Source organism: Rhinolophus sinicus, chromosome 17 (genome assembly GCF_057876585.1).
Source record: "Rhinolophus sinicus isolate RSI-liver-muscle chromosome 17, RSI-T2T, whole genome shotgun sequence".
NCBI classification, from domain to species: domain Eukaryota; kingdom Metazoa; phylum Chordata; class Mammalia; order Chiroptera; family Rhinolophidae; genus Rhinolophus; species Rhinolophus sinicus.
This window is the reverse complement of record NC_142517.1, coordinates 173,470,340-173,497,278: the sequence shown is the minus strand read 5'-3', so window position 1 is coordinate 173,497,278 and position 26,939 is coordinate 173,470,340. Positions and strand designations below refer to the sequence as shown.

The following is a 26,939-nucleotide window of genomic DNA, read 5'->3' as shown; positions in this document are numbered from 1 at the left end:
CATGAAGAAAATTTCCTAAATATAAGACTAAATACTGTTGAATGCACTTAATGCAAATTATTACATCACAAACACAGGCTGAAGAACAGACCACTCTGAAAGCAATCCCAAAAGTTGTTTTTTCCCCCTAAATATCCTATAATTTTAAATGGTTATTAAATGAGAACTAAACAGCTCCAGCTGGTAACAAATTTTACATATTTCTTAAAAGTATAATTACAATTAATTAAAGATTAAAGTACTTCTGACATTCAAAAATAAGTCTTACCTTTGTTTTAGGTTCTAGAATTTTTACTCCATAAATTGATATTTGCAACTCAACTTTAGGAATTTTCTGGCCTTCAGATTTCTTGATATGTCTTGCAAACTACAAATGAAAAATTATTCACAAAGCTATAATTGTGTTTCTATAGAGAATGAATATATATATATATATATATATATATATATATATATATGTGTGTATATATATATATATATATATATATATATATAGAGAGAGAGAGAGAGAGAGAGAGAGAGAGAGAGTTTGTATTGAACTTTCATTAAATCATTGCCTATTAGAAAGTATTTTATGAACCCCACATAGCCTCACAATATTTAGAAATCATAATAATCTACCACTACTATCATTAAAATCGTACTGGTTGTCAATAACTTTCAAAAAACAATTTTAATGTACTTCTTTCATGGTATTCAAATAATTGTATTCATACCAATTTAGAAAATGAAAACTCTTTGTGGGACGATAAGCCAAGTTCAATTTCCCCTTTTGGTTCTTTTGTGTTTTTAATGCTGTTAGAGAACTTGCAGTCTACCAGTGCTGTATATGCCATCATTGTCATTTCTCGGTACTTACCTTGCTTGATATACCATCCTACCCACTCAAATCAGTGAATGAAGAGACTCATTACCATATTCAAACTGAAGCTAAGAAGTGATGTAATTATTCAAGTTAAAATACATTACTTAGAACTAGACTCAGTCTAGAATTACAAATACTAGTGAATTTCAGATAACATTAACTTTTTTTAATGTTTTCAAGTTGTATTTATTGTATCTTCTTATTGAATTAATTCTTATTGAATTAATTTGAATTAATTAATATGTAAATACTTGTTAGGTTCTGTTATAAAATCAAAAAGAAAATCAGAATAGTCATGTACTTAGCAGATGGAATTTCTGCCTCTCTGCTACTAGCACTGTGAGAACTGGTGCTGGAAAAAAATTACAGGAGCCCAGGTAATTTGATTAAATAATGAATATATTTTTAAAACATTTATTTTATAGTACACATATATACTCTATATGTATACACACAAATTATACACACACATATGCTATTTACTATGTCTCGTGTAATATTTCAGACATATTTATACTAAAAAAATTAGTCATCGTTTATCTGAAATTCATTTATCTGAAATTCAAAGTTTACTAAGTGTCCTGATTTGTCTAGCAATCCTACTCTCTCCCTACTTTCCTTCTGTCCTTCCTCCTTCACCTTTCTTTTTAAGAAATGAAAAAAAGGGAGGGAAAAAAACTATTGAAAAGAACAGGATTTCTTATTCCTCTTTTAGGGCTTCAAAACATTATTTCTTAATGTAACATCTTTTCAGCATATGGATCATCCTAATGTGATTCAAAATAGGTTCAACATAAGGCAGGGTAGGGTTTCAGTTCTCTTTTGTGTGTCATATTTATTTGCATTGTTCATTTTTCACTAATTTAGGGCAGATGTGAATACACATGGTATAGTTCAATCCTGGAGCAGAGCGTAGTTAAAGGCCTATTTCTCTCTTCATGGCCTTGCACTGCCATGGAGAATAATTTAATGAATGCATATACAAATGCCTTGAAGTGTCTGCCTTGATATCCTGGGGGTGGGGGGATACCATTCATTTTATTTAATTTTGGGTGGTATAATTTTTCAGTTTGCTGTCAGTCTATTCTATAAATGTAGTCAGCTTTCTTTTTTTTCTTTTTTGTATCCAGCATTTTGCACATGGATTGAACTAATTTGTGCCAGATTTTTGTGTGTGTGTGTTTAAGAAACTTGTGAAATAGTTAAAACTTATCCCAGCTCTCTCTCAAAGAAAGTGTATTAATTTTGTTTCCTTTCCCTTCATAATCTCCTTCCTGCATTGGCATAATTAAAATAATTTGGGATGTTCACACATAAAGGCTTACAAAATCCATCTATGTGAATTAATCTAAACAAAGCCATTCCCATACTGGGCTGCAGAAGCATTCCAAGCTGGCTTCCTCGGGGCTGTCATTTCCAGAAACAGACAATGAGCAGTGGCTCTTGATGCCTTTTCCACATCTGGACACGACCACTCCTGTGACCTCTTTTAGTTTCTAAAAAGTCTACCACAAATCACTAATATTATACTTATCTATTGAGATATTTCTTTTCTGCCAGGAAAAAGGGAAACAAGAATGGAAGAAGGAAGGGAAGAGGGGCTCGAGGTAGGAAAAACAAATAGGGGAGGAAAAGTAGGGGAAACAAGAGAGGAGATAAAAAGAAATACAGATAAAATATCTGATCTAAGGCTTTGAAGCCTTTTTCTCTGCTTCATGTCAAGATGAAGTAATTGTGTTCCAAGAAGATTCACAGGTTATCCAAGCTGATACATTGGTCATAAAATGGGTCTGCAGCAGACTTAGAACCTAGTTTTGCAGCTACCCAGCACTAAATAATTCTTCTTTTGCGCAACATATTTTCTGCATTAAAAAAAATAAATCTCCCAGTCCTATTTTCATATATATCAAGGTTTATACTGGTTATTGGCCTTGACTGTTACACAGATGTTGCAAGATACTTATGGCTAAAATGCTTAAGGTTATATTTGCTCAATCTGTATTTTAAATAGAGTATAATAGTCTCATTCAATCCATTTTTTCTGAAATTTATGATGTACTGTATTCTATAATTTGCACGTTCCCTCTAAGTCTCTTTTTCCTACTTATAGACCTCTTAACTGTGTTCCAAAACACATGTTAGAACTTACATGTTGAAGACATGCTCATGGTTCTTACTTACATGAGTAGTCTTTTCTCTCCCTATTTACTTGAATGTTAATACTTAAAGAGCTTTTTGGCAAATTTCTTTCCATTAACTGGATTCATTGCTTGGTCACCTAGATAGTGATCTATCATTAAAACTTGCATATAATGATTAATAAAAAATATTCAAAGGGGAGTAAAACATAAGCATCTGGAGGATAATCTGGATACAACAAACAAACAAAAACAAGACTTTATCACCATAAAATGATGGAAGGATGAAGTATTACTTGAAATACATAAAGTGCTTTGTTAAATATATGTCACTGATATCTAGAACAGCTAAAGAAAACTTAAAGGAGCACTACTAAGTTTCAATGTCATCATCGTATAATTTGTATTTATTTTTCAGAGGACTTTTAAAAAAATGAAATGTAACTATATTATTAATGAAATATACATAAGGCAAGAAAATTAATAAATTTATTATTTAGCCAAATATTCTGAGCTATTACTCCTCTTGGTGGTTCTTATATTTAATTGTTAATTTATTTTAAAGTATTTCAAATAATCCTACAGGAAAATCAGCTATGTATGTATGTTTGCAATTAAATCGAGCTCTAACCATTTTATTAGTTAAATTAAACAAAGAAGCATGAAAAACTAATTATTGAAAATCTTTTAAGTTTTCCATCACATTGTATTAATCCTAAATTGCAAATTTTTCTTTAATGTCAGAAGCCAATATAGTAATATTGCAAACTTTTGGAAAATTTAGTAGATATAAATAAAATATTACCATATGCAGCAAAGGAAATAAAATGCTAAACTATAGTGGGTGAAAAAGCAGTCGGAATACATATGTTTAAGAAAAACAAACACGGGGGATGTGTACTCAAAGTAGAGTTAATGAGCAAATTTGTTTTCTTTTAGTGGAGCCATAGCACCATCTTCTGGTCATTTCTATAATACATGACAGCAGAATTAAAGAGGAACCAAGGTCTAAATTATTGTTTAAAAATGTAAATACTATGTAAATACTCTTATATACTTTGAGTTGTAGCCTCTGACGCACACACACACACACACACAAATAAATTAAAAATAGGTAAAAAGTACTGTTTTATTCATTTTCATTAGTTCATGAATTACCCTCAGATATACTTTCCTGTTCTACAAAATTTTTGCAATCAGCAAAGATTACTTATTAAATACAAATTTATTCTGAAAGATACTAGAAAGATAAAGCTACTATCAATTGAATATGCATTTTTAAATTACACCACGTAGTTCTTATCTTATTGGAAATCACGTTCCTTTCTGAATAGTACATTTCCAAACATGAAACTACATAGGAAGTGGATATAAAGGCCCACGAAAATCTATAAAAAAGTAGCCATTATTTCTAAAGCATTTCATTTCATATCTCTCTATATTTTATCTAGCCATTATGTAATTGAGTCCTTTTGGTTTGGAATTTGGGTTGACTGAATTAAGCACCTCCTAAGTATAAAGAAACATGAAGTGTAAATATCATTATTCTTTTATAAAACATTCTGATTGTAGTGAGGTTGGACTCATGCCCAGAGTGTGAAACATTTCGAACACTTAAATAGGATCTTATTCTAAATGTTGTCCATAAACTGTGAGACCTTTTAAATTCTTCATTAGTGCTTAAAAGTATTGGCCAAAGAAGGGCAAGTCTGAATCATTACCTAATAAGTAGTGGAAAGAAATGGTTGGCTAGTCCACTTTGTTTCAAATGGAAGTGATATCATCTTGGGACCTTATAACATATTTATTTAAAACATTAAGCAAAATATTTACATATAAAATGAATGGATAAAATATTACCCGTATCATCAATAGGTTCTTGGAACTACAGTGAAACAATTTATAATGAAACCAATTTTGCCACAGGTTAATTGAAATAAATAAGAGTTAAGTTCCTACAGCATTTCATCAACATTATGACAAAACAACACTGAATGAAATAACTTTAGTCGAGGACCTGCTGTAGTGGTATGTTAGATGATCTTAATAAGATAAAGAAGAGACTTCTGATGGAAGCAACCTAAGTGTCCACTGATGGATGAATAAAGATATATATAATGGAATGTTAATTCAGCCATAAAAAAGGAAATCTTGCCATTTGAGACTAGGATGGACCTTAAGGGCATTATGGTAAATGAAATAAGTCTGACAGAGAAAGACAAATACTATATGGTCTCACTGATACGTACAATCTTAAAAAATAAAATAAAAATTAACTCATAGATAAAGACAGCAGATTAGTGGTTGCCAGAGGCAGGGGGTGGAAGGTTAACAAAATGGGTAAAGATGATAAAAAGGTACAAACTTTTAGGTATAAAATAAATAAGTCCTGGAGATGTAATATACAACATAATGACCAACTATAGTTAATAATACTGTATTGTGTATTTGAAAATTGCTAAGAGAATAGATCTTAGAAGTTTTTATCACAAGAAAAAAAATTGTAACTCTTTGGTGATGGATATTAACTACACTTATTGTAGTTCTCATTTCACAATATATACAAATACCTAATTATTGTGTGTACCTGAAACTAATGTAATGTTATATGTTAATTACATCTCAATTTAAAAAAAAGATGAGAATTCTGTTGAAGGAGTTTTTAAAATCTTAAAATCTCACGAAAAAGAATGCATGCTAAGATGTGTGATATCTTACGTAAAATTTTCTTAGGATACTTGCTAATTATGAGTATGTGGAGTTGCTTATTAAATGTCCTTTTATGCTCTTCATCTCACCAGTTCCCCATGTCTGCTCATGGACATGGCCAGGGCTTATTTGATTTGTTCATTAGGATATCTTTAACATACAGTGTCACTGCACATTCTGTTTTGGAATAAACTCTAAACTCCATGCTTTCAACTGCTTAACTGGTACATATGACATTCTAACTATTAGATATAGTCATTAGGCTATTTTCAGTTTTTGAGTTAGGGCGTGAGCCCACATTGTCCCAACAAAGTAAAGGCAAGATACTGAAAGCCAAAACTTATGAAACATGGCTGTTACATTTTGTTGTTGTTGTTGAGTATGAGAAATTACACCTTAGAAAAATAAGAAGAGTGTGCCACACTCCGGAAAATAATTAATTAACTATACACACTTAATAGTAAATATTTCTTTGATCTGCTGATATTTATTTAATAGTCCATTTTTAACAGAGTGAAGTCATATCTACCATAAAGTTATTCATGCCTTGATCTCCATCGGTCTTCCGATAACTTAAGGCAGGATCAATACACTAGACATTTATTTGTAGGTATTTCCCTACCTTTAGTTTCCTTACAGCATCTCTGACAACTTCTGTTCCTTTGGGCTGCTCCACTTCCGTACTGCCAAGAAACTGAAAATGGTCATTTGTGAGACACAATGTAGGCTTTATTACATCATATATAAGGAAATCATTCTGAAATATAACCTCAGATAATAAAATGATGCAAAAGTAATGGAAATCTAAATCTTAATTAAATAGAAGAGTTATTAATTTACATTATTTTTAATGATATAAAAATGCCCATATTATTTAATCACATACAATTCTTATTATTCAATGATTTTTAAAAAACACATCTTCTTAAATAATTTACTTGCAGATTTTTACTGGGAAGAAAACTTTATTTGACTGGGAAGAAAAAAAGTAATTTCATTGGGCCCAAAGGAATAAAGTTGACCTCAAAATTTAATATTTAAAACATATTAAAAAAATGTTTTAATGTTACCTGTAAATTCAAAGCACATAAATGTTTTTCATTCCTTAATTTAAATGTCAATAGTATATTTTAAGATATTCATATGGTTTAGTACAGTTTATTATTTCAAATGAACATTTATCTTTGTTTTCCAATTATGACATTTATACTGCATTTAAAATTTTAAAATACAAAATTTTAAAATACTTTTTTAATACCCAATATACACCATCCATCAAAGCTATAAGCTAAACCACATTAAACAATAAAACATACATGAGCTACAATTTTACTAAGTATTCAAATATCCCTGAAGGTTTTTGGTTAAAACCTGACTTAGCCAAAAAAAAGAAAAAGAAAAAGAACAAAATTTTGTAATAACACATTGTAATAAAATCTCTATTATGAAGAGACATAATACCTCCAACACAGGAATCCAATATCACAAAATGTTCAAGACCAATTAGAATTGAAATATAGGTATTTTATTCTATAAAATATTTCTGCATGAATAGCAAATAATTAAATGAAGTGTATATAGTTTCTCAAAGACTTTTCTGTCACATACTACTAATTATACCACCAAAGTGAGTCACGAATTTATCACTTCTTATATACATGGTGGTGGTGTGTGTGTGTGTAGGGGGGGTTATGTGTGTGTGTGTCTGTGTGTGTGTGTTTGTGTATACTTTACATAAAATGATTAAACACAATCTTTTTCAAAGAATGAAAGGGAACAAAATAGTAATGTCACGCATGATATCCTTTTATTTCACCTTTCATTCCTTCCTTCATTTTTTGAAAAAAAAAAAAAAAAAAAAACTAATTAGAATCTTGATTTTCAAAATGGGCTCTCTGTATTACCTGTATGAGAATTTACCCAGGGAGCAGGTTAAAATATAATAATGCAGACTCCTCGGTCAAATAAACCAGTATCTTTAAAGGTAAGGCTAGGAAATTCTACTTCTTATAACATCCTACATGGTTCTTTGTACTAAAGTCTATGGAACAGAGTTAAAAAATAGTAACAGGTCAGGAAGATAGTGGAAGGCAGATACAAAAGGTGAGCTGAAAATACAGGAGATAACTGCTGATCCACTTTCTGATGAGGCCATGGAGGAGGAAAAGTGAAGCTCAGAAGCATTAAGGCCAAAAAAGTTTCACCAATCAGATTCTATAAGGTACAACAGTTCTTTTCTCTCATATGCTCAAACGACTGCTACTAGGGCCTAGATACAATATCATTAGGCACTTGGTTTGCCTCAGTGTGACCTCAAGTTGGTTGACGCAGGCCTGCAAAAAGACCAAAATCGATGGAGAAATTCTTAGCTTAAAAGGAATTGAAAACCTGCTACTAAGATGTGGGAGACAGCCAAATCTATTCCTGACACCAATGGACCTGTCACTTTTCCTGTGTCAGATCAGTGTATTCAGCCTTGACTGCTATATGATAGAATCACATAGGAGCTTTAAACTTAGACCTAGGAGTCTAAACTTAGTGCCTAGGAGTCTGATTTAATCAGTTTGGGGCTGGGCCAGGGCATCTGTGTATTTTAAAGCTCCCCAGGTGATTTTAATATGCCACCAGGTTTGGAAAGCACTGTTTTTGATCATCCAGAAAGGATAAAGGGGTTCAAGTGACAAGAGGGGAGTTAACACAATAGGAGCTATTTAGTTCTGAGTAAATCCATGGGGGTAACTCCTATTCTCAACATGTTTGAATTTATCATTGAGAGATTCCCTATGAGTGGGTGGTCCATTGCTAACAAGAACAGGGAGGCAAAGGTAGGCTCTTTATTGGTAAGTGATTCTTGAACTAGAAGAAGGAAGTATCTGATGTGTCAATAACAAACTGTAAGAGTTATTGGAACTATTTATGGAAAGAATATTCATACTTCGGCAGAAATGTCATGAGTCTTAAGTATTCTATGTAAATAGGCCCATATAAGAAAATTATGGAAGAACTCCAACAACATTCTAAATCAATCAACCCCTTGCTGTGCTGCAGGAACGTTTTAATTTGTTTCTTTCACATTGGCTTTAATTAATCCATCTGAGTAATAAAACACAGGGAAAAGCCTTGAATAATGGTGGGAAGTAAACTATAAAGACAACTATTAGGTTGGTGCAAAAGTAATTGTGGTTTAAAAGGTTAAAAATAATTGCAAAAACTGCAATTACTTTTGCACCAACCTAATAATCAGGAGCTTGACACTTCATCCATTTTTTTCCTATGTAATGTTAGATGACCTAAATGGAAATTATTTTAAAACTGAAAAGATTATTATGTATAATATTTCTTGTATTTTTAAATAATAAAAGGCATATAATACTTAGATTAAATAATTCATATTTTTATGCATTCTGTCTATCTATACAAAGTATTTACAAAACACTTAATATGATGCAGCATGCTGGAAAAACTCTAGGCATAGAATCTGAAGACGTTAGAAAAGTCACTTAATGTCTGCCTTATTTGGCTCTTGAAAAATAATAATAATAATATTGCTCTTCTCTCCTTTTAAAATTGTTCTGAAGATCAATTACAATAAGAGATGAAAGAAAAAACAACCCTCTGTAAACTGCAAAGTGTTTTATAATTATGAGGGATTGCCTGTCCTTTATGTAGTGATTGAGGGAGATACTAGAATTTAGTAGGTACTGTTGGTGCCTGCTCAGTTCTACTTGGATCCATTCACTTTATCAGCGTTGGGACCTAGCGTTGGGATCCTCTAGCTTCCGAGTGCTTTGCTGGAAATGGCTCTTTTGCAAGACCTTCTGAGGATTCCCTTTGGTCAAGTAAGTAACTTAGCCAGAGCTGGAAACACTTGGGAGTTTTTGCTTTCCCCGTATCATCACAACATTCTTTAGCCAATGACTGGTGTGGACATATAAAGACCCAACCTCTTTGCTTGGAGCTGGGGTAAACTCCAAGGTGTAATGTTAGGATGCAGAGCTTCCCTTGGAATCAGGTTCAGGCTGGGGCTCCCTCTGATGATGTACTCTTCTTAGATTTCTATGCTTTGTCTGTCCTACTTTCCAGTGTCCTTACTGGTTGTTCCTGGGAAATACTCCCTTAATAAACTCAAATCTTTGCTTTGGGGTCTAATTCTGGGAAAAACTGACATTAGACACAGTTAAATACTTAAATGCTTACATTCAGGAACATACAGTCTAGGATACAAACCCAAAAAGAACTGAAACACTGCCATAAGTGCTATCAATAGGCTTGAATATGGGTTAGAGGTAGGACTTTGGTTTTTATCTTTTTTCACTCCGCTTGGTGCCTGAAGGGTGAAAGAAAAGATGGAACTGAATCATACCATGGCCAAGGGATTAATCCATCCCACCCCAACCGAGTCATTGACTATAATAGTTGGGGACAGAAGGCTGGAGAGCTCTGGACTGCTAGATGCTAGCTAGACCTGGCTGAAAGCAGAGGTGAGGCAACTCACTGAAACAAAGAAACTAGGTCCACATGTGGAATTGAAAGTCCACTAGATCCTTTCACAGTCTGGCTCCCAGGAGATTGGCTGTTAGTCTTATAAGGCTCCAGATAGGATTCTTTTCTAGGCAAAGTGCCGCCCCCCGCCCCTCTGCAAAAAAAAAAAAAAAAGAAAAAAAAAAAAAAAAAGACAACCTGCGCTGACAGTGGGGTTTCTATGTGAAATAGATGGGCCACCTGATCAATCACTAGTTGACAAGTCCTACCTGTACAAGGTCAGACAATTAAGTTCACAAACTCCTCCTAGAAAAAGTGCTACACACCTCATTGCTGAATATCACTAAGGTCACCTTTGAAGAACTCCCCTTGGGAAGCTATGCACTGACGCCGATGCCTAGTCTACCCTTCAAAGCTATTTTGGAACTCTTTTTCTGGATTAGCCATCAGAGCTGTCGTGATATTACCCTTGATATCCTGAATGTCATCAAAATGTCTTCCTTTCAATATTTCCTTTATCTTCAGATAAAGAAAGAAGTCATTGGTGGCCAGGTCAGGTGAGTAGGGAGGGTGTTCCAAAACAGTTATTTGTTTACTGACTAAAAACTCCCTTACGGACAGTGCCGTGTGAGCTGGTGCATTGTCGTGATGCAAGAGCCATGAATTGTTGACGAAAAGTTCAGGTCGTCTAACTTTTTCATGCAGTCTTTTCAGCACTTCCAAATAGTAAATTTGGTTGATTGTCCAGTTGGTACAAATTCATAATGAATATTCCCTCTGATATCGGAAAAAGGTTAGCAACATTTTTGCAACAAGTTCATGAACTTAATTGTCAGACCTCATATACACAAGAACTGCCAGCTTTTCAGTGTCTTAAGTCTCAAAACACACCAATTATGTACACATATTTGAGGAAAGCCACTCACATGAAACACAGGGAGGAAAAATGAAGAAACAGGAACAAAAAGAACGGAAAGAATCAGAGATAGTCCATACAAATATGTTGCCTCCATGATAAAAACAGGATGCCAAATAAGGCAACACTTAGAGAAAAAAACAGCTCACAGAAATTGAAAACGTGATGCAGGCAATTTCAAATGTAGTGAGAATATTAGAAGATGAAGTTAAGGAAATTCATCAAGAAGTAATTAGCGGCAGCTGGTTAGCTCAGTTGGTTAGAGCGCAGTGCTCTTAACAACCAGGTTGCCGGTTTGATCCCCACATGGGCCACTGTGAGCTGTGCCTTCCACAACTAGATTGAAACAACTACTTGACTTGGAGCTGATGGGTCCTGGAAAAACACACTTAAATAAAAGTTTTAAAAAATAAAATTATCAACAAAAAAAAGAAAAATAATTATTGGGTGCTTACCATTTATCAAGTACTCTTTTAGGAGTTAGGGATACAGCAAAGAACCAAAAAAAGCAAATTCCCTCTCACTACTGACCTTACATCCTAGTGGAAGGAGCCAAACATAAATAATATGATATAAATAAGTAGATTATAGTGTATTAAATAGGTGCTCTGGAGAGATAGCAGAGATGAAGGGGAGCAAGTGCAAAGTACGCAAATGTGTCTCTGTGTTGTACCATTTAAAATAGGATGGTCGGAGGAGACCTCACCCACAATATAAAACGTAAACCAACCAGAAAGGCAGTGATATCTGGAGGAAGGCAGGCCAGGCCAAGGGAACAAGAAGTGCAAAAAAAAAGATGTTTAAAAAGAAGATAAAAAGACACATACACACAAAAAAATCAAACAGAACTACTAGAGAATTGGTCTAGGACAGTGCTTTTCAAAATCCAGTCCCCGGAACAGTAGCATCAGCATTATCTAATGCTGTTATAAAGACAAATTCTACTGATTCAGAAACTCTAGGGGTGGGTCCACCAATCTCTTTTAATATCTCCTTTCGGTGACTGTTCTGGGTGATTCAGTATAAAACCACATACAGTTCTAGAAAAAGAAAAGAAGAAAAACTGAAGGCAGAAGATTATCTAACACTTATCCAGAAACAAAGGTATGAATTTTCAGGACTTAAGATTACATCTTTGTTTGAGTGAAAACCTATGTATAAACACAATACACTAGGCTCATCATCAAACCACTAGAGACAAAGGAAAGATCATAAAAGATCCCAGAAAAAAACAAACACAAAGGACACAGGATATGAATTATATCATATTTCACATCAGCAATAATGGAAGAAAAATAATTTCAAATTCTAAGGAAAAAAATGATTTAGAGCCACTTTTCCAGGTTATGAGGAGAGAAAAGTGCATAGTGAGATATGGAAGGGACCAAAAAATTTACCTCCCCTGACCCAGTTCTCAGTAAGAAAAGAAGTGAAATAAAACAGAGGAAAAAAGGAACCCAGGAAACAGGGGAGGGACAACAGAACGGTGTTGATAACCATTACAGGTATGACAAACCAAGGCATAGCAGTCAGCAAGTTATCCAGAAACATAGAAGAAAGTAACAAAGGAACACAGAAGACTCCAAAGTGGTTCGTTCAGTGAGTGAGACTTGGGAGAAGGCCTGGGGAATATTATGCTTTTTTCATTATAATCCATGGGGAAATATTTGACTATTTAAAATAGACATAGATTACTTTGGTAAAACAAAAATTAAATTAAGCCTCCAAACGATAAGTTAATGTTGCACATACTCATTTATTCCTTAAATTTTTTTGAGTATTTACTATGAGTCAAACATTTACTAAATGCTGGGTATACAGCTGGGTAAAATGTCCCTGTCCTCATGGAGTTTATATTCTAGTGAGTGAGTGTAAGTGTGTCAATATCTTTATGTTTGTGTATGTCTTGGTCACAGATTTATAATATATCTTAGGTGGTATAAGTTAAAGTACCACACGTAATAACAGATAGAGTGGGCAGAGTGTGAGTAATATTTAAGATCAAGTGATCAGGAAAGTTCTCTCTAAAAAGGTGACATTTTAATAACAGAAAACTTAATGAAAGAAATGAAATATGCACTCAAACAAACTGAGGTTAACATGCCTCTAATGTGTCAGCTGGAGAAGTAGAACTAACAGCTGGATGTACAAAGTGGAGCTTGGGAAAGCAGAATTCTGGGTAGAAGGTGTGGAATAGGGAGACCCTGGCACTGAGGTCTCGAAGGAAGGCCTAAGAGATTGAGAAGAGTGTCAAAATCATGGGTTCCCAGGCAGCTGCCATGTTTCAGAGGGAGATGAAACATAATGATGCAGCAAACAGGAATAAGATAAATGTTCAGGGAAATGGCAAGGAGAGTAAAAAAAGTGACATCATTAATACTCCTAATTGACATTGTCAGATTAGCAAGTGAAACTACACACACTGCTCTTAGTGGGGATGTAAATTGGCACAGGCACTCTGGAAAAAAGTAATTTCTTTTAAAACTAAACATGGGCTTATCATAGGGTACAGCAACTGCATTTTTCAGGGTATTAATCCCAGAGAAATGAAAACTTATGTTCATGCAAATATGTGTCCACCAATATTCATATTTTTAATAGCCAAACACTGGAAACAACCCAGCTGTCCTTCAGCGAGTGAATGGTTAAACAAACAGTGGTGCATATGTATTATGGAATATTACTCAGCAATACAAATGAATGAATTCTTGACACATACAACAACTTGGGTGAATCTCAAGGGAATTATACTATATAAAAAAAAGTCCATCTCAAAATGCTTCTTTTCTGTTAGGTATTTACCTAAGCAAAAAAATACAGAAACATTTTTTTATATTCTCTTAGAAAATGGGACATTGGTATGTTTAACATTTTAAACTGAGTAAAAATAATTGTCTTTATGTTGTAGCAACTTTTAGGTCTTAGTTCCTCTACGTGGCAGAAAAAATACCAATGATGATAAGAAAGTATAATGTTATCAGACTGTTTTTGATATACATGTTGATTCAGATTGTTATTTTTCAGTGTGTGGCAAAGAGCAAAAGAAAAGTTATGTGTTCTGTGGCAAGTGATAATGCTCCATGCCATTTGTTATTAACTATTCAAAATTTTTTCCATTATTTTCCTTCATGGCCCCAAAATAACAACACTCATTTCAGCACACATCTTTTTCAGAAAGATCAGACATTAAACTTTATGTAAGTACAAGTGCGCATCTTGTACAACTGTGGGCTTGTGCTTTGCAACTCTGCAACAAAATTTTTCTCTTTACTTATGAATAAACATTTGTATTTTAATAGTAATGCATGTTCACTATAGGAAATTTAAAAACTACAGAAAAAAATGTGTCAGTGAAAATAAACAACTTTTATCTTATAACCAAGAGGTAAATATTACTGAAAATATTGTTTGCTATCTTTCAAATTCATGATACAAGAAAAGTAATCTGTCAGAAAATATTAGGCAAACTTATGAAAATAAAGAAAACCTCTTAAATTGCTATATATGATTGATTGATTGGGCATTATTGTGTGTGTGTGTGTGTGTATATATATATATATATATATATATACACACACACACACACATATATTTTAATTTTGACTACTAGTTGAGTTATTAAAAGGGTTGAAATTAAAACACTGAATATGACTCCTAAGCAATATGGATAATAAAAAAGATATAAAGCACAAAAGAGACATTTAGAATATATTAAACTATGAAAAGTAAGCTGATAGCAATCTAAAACTATTTTGTGTATTCTTAGTTTATATATTGAAAGGTATGCATGACAACATGGCATATATTTTCCACAGATTTTACAAAATATAAAATGTCTTTATAAAATCTTCTTTAAAGACTTTGACAAATACAGAGCAAATTTCTGACAATATGAAGCAAATTATGTATTCATACAAATATTCCAACCCATGTGTCTCTCTGCTGAATATATTTGAATACATAGCAGATGTCTGTACTCACAAAAGGTATTTTAGAGGCTGCTGTCTGTTGAAATTAAAAACACAAAAATGTTGTCAACTCACTATTATATGCAAAATTTTTACAGACTTCTTCACTTAAACTTCTATTAAGCTATTTCATATTTGGCTTAATATGTTTCAAAATTCCCACAACTATTTTTCAATTAATCAAAATGATAGAGACTTAAAAACGAATCTCAAGTGATGTCTGAATTCATTTATTCTATTTCTTTCATTGCATTCCATATGCCAACAATAAACATTTTGTAGAAACATGAGTGAAAGTTTCAGGATTCCACCTTCGTTTTCAAATATTATTTGAAATTGACTTTTTTTTTTCTTCACTTTAAAGGTTAGTTTGTTTTATGACGTGCTTCTTTGCCAGTAGAGAGCACTGTTGGACATCATATGGACCCATTTATGATATCTACTTTGCTCGCTTCCTGAAATGCTTTTAGAATCACTCTTTGAGTAATGTAGGGTGTTATTTTCTTAATGCCAAATTAATAACCATTAAAATAATTAGCTAAAGAGTTACTAAGTCTAACTGCTATGAAATTTGACACTATTTAACATATGAAGGAGCTAATTTGTAAAGGAAAAAGCTAATTTATAAAGGAAATAAATGGAATACATGTTTATATCAAATTCAAAATATGCTAATTTTATGTAGATAATATGTTCTCTACATAATTATTTTAAAATATTAAGGAAAGTAATTTCTACGTTTTACAACATGATTTATTTAACATCAAAATTAAATAACGATTGCTACCATAATGACCAATGGCTATTCTAATTATAGAAAAAAAATCAACGGTGCGTCTCTAGCTTTGTAACCAAGGTTGCAGAGCCTTAAATAGGATGGGGCTAATATTCTTGGCGCTAACTTGACTGCATACATCTATTTATAAAATAAATAAATAAATAAACCTCTAGGTACTCAACTGCAACCCGTAGATAAGCCATATAGGAATATAGGAGTAAGCCAATTTAATTTTATAGGCTTTATTTGGCTGACTTGTGATGCCACAGTGCCAAGCAATACAGGAAAAACCATTCTTTAAAAAGTACATCATAACAGTCAATTGCTAAAGAAGGGTCAGAATCAATTGGATTTAAGCCTATTACTTAATTGCCAAAACCATAATCCTGAAAAAAGTAATTTAAATAGATCCACCAAAAAGAAAAGTTATACTTTAAATTTTAAATTAAGTACTCTAAAGATTATCCTTTAAAGTAGGGCCAGGAAATTTTGATAGAGAATATAAAAATACTGGGCTTAGTATTAGAACATCTACATTTTATATTTGACTTGATCTTTAGGTTTCTCATTTTATTATAGTAAGTTTATATTACATTACATCTGCTCCTTTTTTACATGGATATGGAGTGTATTATTTTAATAGGCTGTTGATTTTAAAATAAGCCTTTAAAGTTTAAGCCAAAACAAACCTACTTGCTATCAACAAGAAACTGCTTATTACCCCCTGTGCAAGGGTCTCTCAAACAGCTTGAATCACATGGTCACAACATGAAGCAATGAGTTTTTGTCCTATCCCAGACATCCCTCCAACAGTCACTTCCTCCACATCTGATGAGTAAGACAAGTGGAATGAAGGACAGGGCCATTCATTTGAAGTATTACAAAAATAAATAAGCACCAACTTATACAGAAAACCAGCATGGGCTTTGGAGCCAGACAAGCTTCACAATCCATTTTCTCATTAGAGAACCACATGATTGTGGATTGTGAGGACATTCTCATTCAAACTTCATTATTTTATGGATGTGAAACTGAGGACCAGGGAGGGAAAGGGACTTCTCAAGGTGTGAAGTTTGTTAGTCGCAGAGCTAGCACTGGGATTCCAGCTCTCCTAATTTTCAGACACGTAGTCTTACCTTTGCTACCTTAAAGAAAACAGAAATAGAATAAAAAATAATAGAGTATACTGGATATGTATTACTCATTTATGCCACATCTATTTGGCTAATTCAGATTTATGTTACAGGTTCTCTCTATAATGAGATAGCTAAGGGAATCAACAAATATTTAGTTGTCTTTATAGTTAGGTAAGCTGAATTGCCAAATACCATTTATTTATTTATTGAACTTCTCAGAGCCTCCATTTCCTCATTCATAAAATTGGAATAAACTCATAAGAGTTTTTGTGAAAAATAAATGAGAAAATCCAACCAATGACTGGCACAAAGAGAATATTCACTGAATTCATGCTTAGAAATTAAAATAAAATAAGTTATAACAAACAAATAAAAGGAGCTAACCCACCCACAATGGGCTGTGAAGTAAGCAAGAACAAAACCTATTTTAAGCCCCTAGTGTAAGAAGCTAGGCTCTTTACCAACTCAAATGCAGGTATACTTTTTTCCCTCAACATTTTATTGGCTATTTTAAAACATTTATTATTCTTAATACTCATGGCACTTAAATTCAATTATAATTCTCGCTGCAATTTAATCAAATAAAACTAGAGACAAGTGAGAGTTTTAGGATATCTCTATATGATATGCCTATTTGTAGATGCCTCATCAATAAGTATTTATACTGTTATTCAGAAAGGCCAAGTACTTTTTTTGTTAAATATATTCCTACATGCTTTATAGTTTTGGGTAAATAAGATTTTCTTATTCTATTTATAAAAAGTTATTGCTCTATAGAATATATTTACCCTGTATTCAGTGAGCTTATCATATCCTTTTATTAAGCCTAGTAGTTTTGTGGTTTTTTTTTTTTTTCTTTTACTTTGAGTCTCCTGGAATATAATTATCAATAAACTGAAATACATTTCCTTTTCTTTTTCAATACTGTTACCAATTATTTCATTTTCCTTGCTTACTATGAGTTACAAAACAATGATGAATAATAGTGATAATAAGTATCCATATCTTATACTTAATTTTCATGGAACTTAAGCCTTTGGCAATACAATATACTGATATTGTTCTATTTCAGTTAAACTTTGACAAAGTAATTGCCCCGAATCTGCTTGTGTTCCTGAACTCTGTCCAAAAAGAATATATTTATGTGGAGTAGTCCCTTACATACCAAGAACCCCTTATCTCTCTTTATCTCTTTTATTCCCCTAATGAGAGAACATTATTTAAATTAGCAATCCTCCTAATTCAAGGGATAGCATTCCCAGTACTTCTCCTCTGAGACGCTATATCATCATCATCATCATCATCATCACCATCATTATTATTTCTATAACCTAATCCATTTCAAAAGTACTTATTGTGCATCATCTATGTGTCTGGTACTAGTCTAGATATCAGGGATACAGCAGTGAACAGAACAGACCCAAATCCCTGACCTACTAATGCTGCTATAGGCTACACCTTATCTTCATGAACACAGAGGGTTACTATACTTTTCTCACAGGTTCTTTCATTCCACTCTACGTACAGCTTCATTATTTAAGTACAATATAGACTGCAACAAGAAAGGGTCCTAACAAACAATAATCGCCACAGTACAGTTTGCTGGCTGTAAGTGATCATTATTTGTTTGAAATCATAAGCCATTTGGGAGAACACTCCATCCTTAGCTGTGAGCAGAACTTCTCCATACTTGAATGTCAGCATGTGATCACATTAAGACACTTTACTACTCAAATCGCTGTCCTCTTTTCTCTAGAAAGGGAGGAAAATCTACTTTTCAGATCTTGATAGGTTGTGCACAGCTCTTCTGAGTGAAAAATGAGCGTGAGCTAATGATACTCCTTAAATGCAAACTTATTCATTTCTTTAACAGACTTTCTGTCAGTGATTAATACAGCCTGATAATTCTGTGAGGCATTGCAGCATGCAGAACTTTCACTAGTGGGCTTTGAAGGTTCAAGAAAAGAAGACTGGATCCTGTCCCGGGGATTTTATCTCCTAGATTTAGAGATTCTAACACAGATAAGGAATGACAAAGAAAACAAAAAACAAAACAAACAACCAACACAAACCTGAGAACTGGAACAAATTAAACTAAGCTTCCTGTCAGTGACCATGAATGTACTGTTTTACTCACTTCCATCAGGTGCCTCCAGGGGCACTAGCGTGAGGCTCCACACCAGAGCAGGCCTTTCATTCAACAGCTGTGTACTGAAGACCCACTATGTGTCAGGCACTGTTTCGAGTATTTGAGTACAGAGGTGAACAGAACAGTCAAAGATCTTTGTGGATGTGGCTTAGTGGACCCATATCAAAGGGATTTAGCGTCACACGGACACAGAGTTTGAATTCTGGCTCTGCCACTTGATAGGTCTATGGATCTTCACATCGCTGAGCAGCAGCTTATTCTTTTGTAAAATGTATATAAATATCCCTATATTATAAGTGGGTTGTGAGCAAAAGTTGCTTGGGTAAAGTGCCTGATACATAGTAGGCATTCAGTAAAGATTTGCTTCCGTTCAAAAAATGCTCCTCAGTGATGCATAGGTGTTGATTATTTGATTCTGTATCCTAGAGTAATACTGGAAAAACAGGTTTATGACTGATTATTTTCAACATGGGTCAGGGCTTTTTGGAGGGGTTTCTTATTTTATAGATTCAACATAATTCTATTAATAGGACCTAAATAATTCTGCTGGGAAGCTGGTGACTCTCTGGCTAATTAAATGACAGATGGAGAAATAAAGAAGCATCAAGCACCCGCCAATGGCAAGGTTCTGGCAATTCCTACAGCGGAAGGAGCAAATCACTGTGATTGTGTAATCATTTGAGTCCATCTACATTAAGGAGTCTGCCTTGCAATCAGATGCTGATGTGAGCAGATACTCTGTTTTATCTCATTAGCTAAGAGCCTAATTCTCTCTTCCCCATTTGTAAAAGTGAGCAATTATTCTGCTTCCATTATCACAACTCTTCTTCATGCTCTTGTTACAATTAGGCCAATCCTATATATACTTCTAACTTCAATTTGATGATTGAGTTCATTTCTTAAAGTCCATACTTTTTCTTTTTAAAGGCAATTTTGTCTTTTTTCAATACTTGAAGATAAGTATACTAATTAGCACCACTTTGTCTTCACTATATTGCTTACTTGGTTATGTTTGAACCTTACTATCTGCTGATTTTATTTGATTTTCCTTAGCCTTTAAAAAAATCAATCCTTGCATATTCCTGGTCAGCTTATGAGAGTATTTTTCAGCTGCCCTTTAAAAGTTCTAATCCTAGTATTAACAGAGACCTTTGTTTTTATTGGACTATATCTAAAAAAAATAATAACCTTATTAGTGAGTATAATTCCAAATTGCATATAAACTTCCCTTTACATATACAGAATTATATTGTAGATTACTACTTTCCTGAAAAATAACTATATACATTTCCATTTCCCATGATATATTTGATACTTGTATATCAAATACTTAAACTTATTATTTTCAGAATGCAGAACTGGTATTTGAGACGAACATTTACCCTATATACACATCATTATTAATATGACTAAAGTTTAAAATAAGTTACTTATTTTTTAACCTGTTTTTAATGTAAGCATTTTGTGACATGGCATTACAATTCATTGCTCATCAGGCTTAATATAAAATACATATACTGACTCAATCCAGAGATTAATTTGTTTTCCTTTAAAAGCAATAAATGCCATTAAAATGCACAAATAAGTGAAGTATGGGCAACGATATGATAGCTTTAGAATTATTTGCCTCTCATATCAGGGTTGATCTAATATAAATTTCAAAATCATAGTATGTCCATAGAGATTATGGATGCTGCTATATGTAAAATTTAGGAAACAAATGGCATTGTCTCTTTGCTCCAAAAATGTACATTCTGTTACTGAATATCCAAGTCGAAACATCTGTACAAACCCAGGAACCTTCAACCTATAAAGTCCCAATAAACCCCATAATGAAATTTTACCAAAGACTCTGAGAGTTACTGCCATTTTAACATGATTAATTCTTTATCTCAAAGTCAGAGAGAATTTCATAGAGCAGACAGGTTGTGGGAGGGCCTTTGTTAAGTCCTTGATGACATCTCACTGGAGCTGGAGAGGCGTCTTCAGTCACTAGAACCCCATCTGTCAAGCTATGCCTGTGGAAATCCTGCCAACAGTCTGAAGGAAGGAATGCAAAGTGGGTGGATGGTAGGGAAAAATGTCAGGAGAAGGGCAAATAACTTTTTCCTAATCTGTCAACAGTCTTAGCGGCTCCACAGAAAGTAGTTTCGGCTTCCGGCTGTAAAAACACTTCCTGAGAGAAGTTCAGGTTGTGGTTGATTCTTCTCCACTTGGATTGAATTTTCAGTTTGTTATCAGGACAACAAATTTAGCAACTTACTATATACACGATGTGCAAAATACAAATTGTCATGTAAGGCCTAAAGTCAAGGGGCTTTATTTTTGTTAATCCTTATTGTCCTCAAAGATACGCTGTTTATTGAATGACGAGGTCAAACGTTATTCTGCATAGTGATATAGTGCTTAAGAAGAATCTATGAATTTGTAGAAATTAAGATTTGAATACTGGGTCTGCTGTTATATCTGGGATATAAATCAACTTTATATCCCAAATCTATCACTTGTTATAAAAAGTGGTAGTGATATTTCTACATAGAGTCATTCTGAACATAGCTTGAGATAATGAGCTGCTACAGTCAGCACAGTGCTTGGTATTCAATACATTAGCATTTGATAGATTTATCTCAATCAAGTAGTAATACTAAAATTCTTTTATAACAAAAGCCAAAAAGTCTCCTTGAAATAAGTTGTCACACACAATAAAGTGATCGAGGCATATTATAGAAAACAATAATAAACAATTATTTCTGGCTTTTATCTACTACTGAAATTATACGAATCCCAGTGAATAGGAAAGGGTATTTATCATGCTAGTCCCCCCAGTGATTTTAATGTTCCATTATAACTGCAGGAATTTGATTAGTAGAAATCTGAAATGTAAAAAGACTATAAAATGTACACATATATTAACAAATGTACCCATGACACTGTAGTAAAAAAAAAAAAAAAGACAAATGGACAAATGGAAAGGAGTGAATAAATAGGGTGCTATTTATCAGATGTTACAGATTAAATGTGCAGAAAACATTGCATTAAAACTTTATTAGTTGCTAAGTATATTGCATATAATCTATTTCCAGAAACTTCTTTTCTAAATTTAATAAATTAAATAATTTGATAAGTTGCTGTAATTATATCTGTTAAACTATGTGGTATAAGTATACTATGTAGGTGTGTGATGATGTCACTAATGAGGTCATGCAGTTGATCAACCAACCATATAGTACAAAAGAAGCCAGTCCAAGGTAATCACAGACTATGGTTCAGTGACTAGAACATGGTTAGAATCTGAAAATTGCCCTGTTAAATGATCCAATTTATGAAGGTCAATGCATAGCATTAAGAAAATATATACATGATCAGAAATTATGTACTCTAATTTATATCTGTATAATTTAATATAGAGATAGATAGATATATTGATTCAGGGACAAAGTATTTAACCTATTGGTTATGATTTTCTGTATGAATAGAACTGTACACTGATGTCCCACTGGTAGCCTACACTAGCACATCTGCGTTCAATAGGTGAATGCCATATGCAAAGATTTGGCATGCTATATCAATTTGCTTGAGAATATTTATTGACAGGGTGATCACTACCTCACAAGAGCATCTGCTCTACAATGACCATTCTGTATATTGTAATATTCTTCCTAGCATGCAATTATTTTTGGAAGAATGACAATAAAGCAGGAGCAAAAATACTGAAGGAATGAACAACTGACCTGGGAATTGTAGATGATGTCAATCAGGAGAGGAACAATGGCACAGTTTGATGACATGAGATTCAAAGCTTGGGGATTTCAGGGAGAAAGGACACTCAATTCACCTGCTAGGTCAGGTGTTTCGGAAAGAGTTGTGCAGAAAAAAACATCCACCACTTGTGGAAAGTGTTCAAGGTTGGGAAAGGCAAAAAGGGATTTAGTGTCCTCAGAGGAGAGCTGATTTTCATTGGAGCAAGAAAAAGCAAGGCTCAGAGTAGAGGTGGAGGACAAAGGGGATTTTGCTGATGACTGAGCTTGAGTTTCCAGGGACCCAGGCACAGTTCCTTCCTCAAAGAAAACAAACAAACAAACTAAAAAAAAACACTTTTTTTTTCAGTTCACTGATTTAAAAAATTACTCCACTATGTCCCAAAATGTATTTAAAGTGGCTTATAAAGAGTCATAAAATAGAGGAAGATAAAATAAAGTAGAAAAAATGAAGCAAAAGTAAAACAAAGGAAGTATATAGAGTAGAAATAGGTTTGTAGTCAAAAGCCACAGAATCCTGCAAATTTGCTAGAGGTAGATCATAAACTAGACTACAAGTTCTTCACCAGCAGCATAAGAAAACATAATCAGTTGACTATAGGATTCACTACTGACAAGGTAAAATAAAAATAAAAGTGTTTCATATATCTGATGGGACTTTGATATGCAACAGGATGAATATAGGATTTCACTGGCAGATGTGTTGATAGTTTATTAAATTTAAAATGGCGTACTAGATATTTGTTTTCTTTTATAATAACTGTGAATATGAAAAACAGCTTCACAGTCATCATTAACTTTATTTCAACCCATCATCTCTTCTGTTGTTTTCAAGTACTTTGGAGAAATATTTCTCAGTTTTGATCAAAATGGGATAAAACATTAACTGCTTTTGCCTTTATATTTTATCCTACACAGTTGCCTGTCTAAATAACTTTCTTTGCAATTGTTACATCAACATTTATTTTACTCAACCAGGAGATAATTCTTGGATGTGAAAGCTACTACCATGTTTACCCGAAAATAAGACCTACCCCAAAAATAAGCCCCAGTTAAGATCGTCAGCCAGATGGATGCATTTAGTATGTTGACAATGTTCCAGAAGAAGATGACATGACTATATTTGAATAAAGGTAGATTGTTGTACATGGAAAACATAAGACATCTCCTCAAAATACGCCCTAATGCATCTTTTGGAGCAAAAATTAATATAAGACCCGGTCTTATTTTCGGGGAAACAATGTATAAGGCAGGGTATATATAGCATACAGACAACTCAAACCCTGCTTTAGAAATGATCCCCCTTAGTACAGTTCCCACCTCCAGTAGATATGCCAAGCTTCTAAAAGCCCCAGTGAGTTTCTAGAGTCAAGTTTTCCAAATCGATTTGTATTTCCAAATATATAAATCATGACCTCTTGTCAATTTTATTTTTCAGACAATACATTGTTTTGGAGCTCTCCTTATTTCCATATAGTTAACTTTGGAAGTTAGAAGTCATGACATTCCTTTCCACAGTACAGGGTAGTGTGACAGCTCAATTATTTCTGCCACTTAACTCTCCTAAGTATCATTATTAGCATTATTCTGAGATATTCTGTAGTACTAAATCAAAGGTGGTAATTATTAGGGAAAAAATGTGTTGGGCAAATTATGATAAACATTTTTAAAAGACATGTCAAGGCTTTACTTTATTAAGTATATATTAATGTAAAATTAAATCTAGATAATTAGGATACAGGTAGGTATAAATTTCTGAGCATTAACTTAAATGTATATGTATTACTAAAACTTTATATTATACAGTATTATTAAAATAAACATGAATGACAGCATTACTAATTCAGGGATTCATAAGGCATACGCTGGGTAACTAACTGCTCTCAGTCATTTGTAGAAAGGATTCAATGAGTGACACCACATGGGAAGCCCATGGCAGCTGTGTTCATGTCTAGTTATGCTTACAAGAAAAAGAGACTTTCCAGGAAAAGTCCAGTACAGTACCCTTTAAAAGCTCCTTCAAGAAGTTATGCTCTGCTGGTATTTTGAAATACTCAGAGACTAAGTGAAATTCTTGCGAATGGCTAGAAAACAGAGAAAGGGACTATTTCTAATATGTACTAGCCTTCTACTACATGCCACGTACTGTGGAAATTGTTTTTAAATATAATACCTCATTCAAGGGTAACAGAAATATCAGGAAGTGTTCCATAAAATTTTAAATTGAAGGCAGACAATTTTCACCTCTAGTAAATAATCAATATCCATTTCTATATAAATTAAAAATACAGACATTACCTTACAGATATAATGGATAATTTACTCTAGTATATTTTTATGGCACTAATAGCACACCTGCACTAATATCTTTATTGAAACTGAGTTAGGTTCAAGAATGCATTCTGACAAATTAGAAAATAAGTGTTCTAAAACATACAGATAATCTTCCCTTAAAACTTGCCTTGCCAGCCATGGGATAATCACGACAAATTAAATGCCTAATGGAGAACCTCCTTTGTCGGCCATTAGATAGATACAGCTCTCCCCCCCCCTCTCTCTTCCACTTCTCACTGGAACTGGAACAGTGTATAACCATCCATTCCACCCTACTAGCATCCTTCTCTACTCAGAGCCTTCCCACATGGGTAGTTCTTACACTGCTAGGGCTTTCCTAAGTATTAGAAGTCTAATAAAGTATAAGTTAGGCTGTCTATGAAATTGGGGCAAACACGTAACAAATATATTTTCTGAGTAAAATGAAGTTTGTAAGTTGAGAGATAGAAAATAGAGGTACACAAGAGGTGGGGACATAATGAGTGTTCAAGGTTGGGATGAATGTTCAACGATGAGTGTTCAAGCCTGGGAGAGGAGAAAACAGCCCACTAGCTGATAGGTTTTGGAAAAAGGCAGTGCCAATAGGACACTTGTTCATTTCTATTCTGGCAATTTCTCAGGAACAAATAGCTAGAAACTACCCATCAGAAGAGGAAGACCTTATCAAGGGATGAGATATAGAACCATCCTTTTTCTAACGGAACAGAGTAAGACACAGAAAGGTCTTTAACAGGAGACAATCTCTACTTACATGCAAAGACAAAGGGCTTAACATTCTAATACCTGGGGGCGTGCTATACTGATTAGAAGCTCATGCTCTAAAATCATGCTGTCTGGACCTGAGACCTCTGTTCATGATTAACTGTGTAGCCATGGGCAAGGTATTTAACTTTTATAAACCACAATTTTCTTATTTGTAAAATGGGTGCCGTAAGAGTAACCAAAATAAAGTTACTATAGTTGTTATATAACTCCATTACCTACTGCATAGGATTGACATGAGGGTGAAGACTGAATACATTCCTGACAAGTTATAAGCAGTCAACTGTGCTAGTAGAATTATTACTGCTAGCGTAGGAGCTGATCTGTCAGCACATACCAATGACCAGTCACTAATCCTTCCTCAGTTTGATTGAAAGTAGCATGTTAGAGGATGTGAATTCAGGGAAAGGGAAGTTGGGAAAGACCATGGTCACCACTGAGGGAATGTGGAAGAGAAAATAGAGGAAGGCAGGGCATAACTAAGACGAATGACTCTATGAATTTGACCCCATCAAGTCTTGCTCATCAGAGGTGGACATTCAGAAAATCTTGATGGTGTTATGTTTATGCTATGCAAATACATCTAAGAACAGCTGAAGAAAAGTATTTCCTTTGCACTGAAAACTTACTCCTTATTTTAGCACAGTCAATTCTATTATAAGAGCTTTGTCCCCCAAAATTTATTTACCCAGGTATCACCAGTACAATGAATTATTCAGGTCCTGCAATTTTCTTTTTATTCTCCTAAATCCTCACCTTTGGATGATTCTGACGCTTATTAACACTGCCACAGCTGGTGTGCAAGAGTAGAGAGAATTGAAACTAAAGGCACTCGATTTTGCTGATTATTAGCTTCCTATAAAGATAAGGAGGGAGCAAATTGAATGCTATTGATTAAAATGGACTTTATCAGTGCATTTCATTTGTTTTGCTACTTGTATCCT

General features: G+C 33.7%; 1 protein-coding gene across 9 annotated transcripts in view; it reads right to left on the bottom strand.

Moving 5' to 3' along the window:
• The window catches only part of GULP1 (GULP PTB domain containing engulfment adaptor 1), a 223,736-nt gene that overhangs the window by 41,346 nt on the left and 155,451 nt on the right, over nt 1-26,939 (bottom strand). For all 9 annotated transcript variants that reach the window (XM_019740768.3, XM_019740766.3, XM_019740764.3 and 6 more), the window contains 2 exons: nt 6,335-6,406; nt 269-367 (listed from right to left, as the gene is read on the bottom strand). In XM_019740768.3, coding sequence (XP_019596327.1) covers nt 269-367; nt 6,335-6,406 — 171 coding nt within the window. The remainder of the gene's footprint in view (nt 1-268; nt 368-6,334; nt 6,407-26,939) is intronic.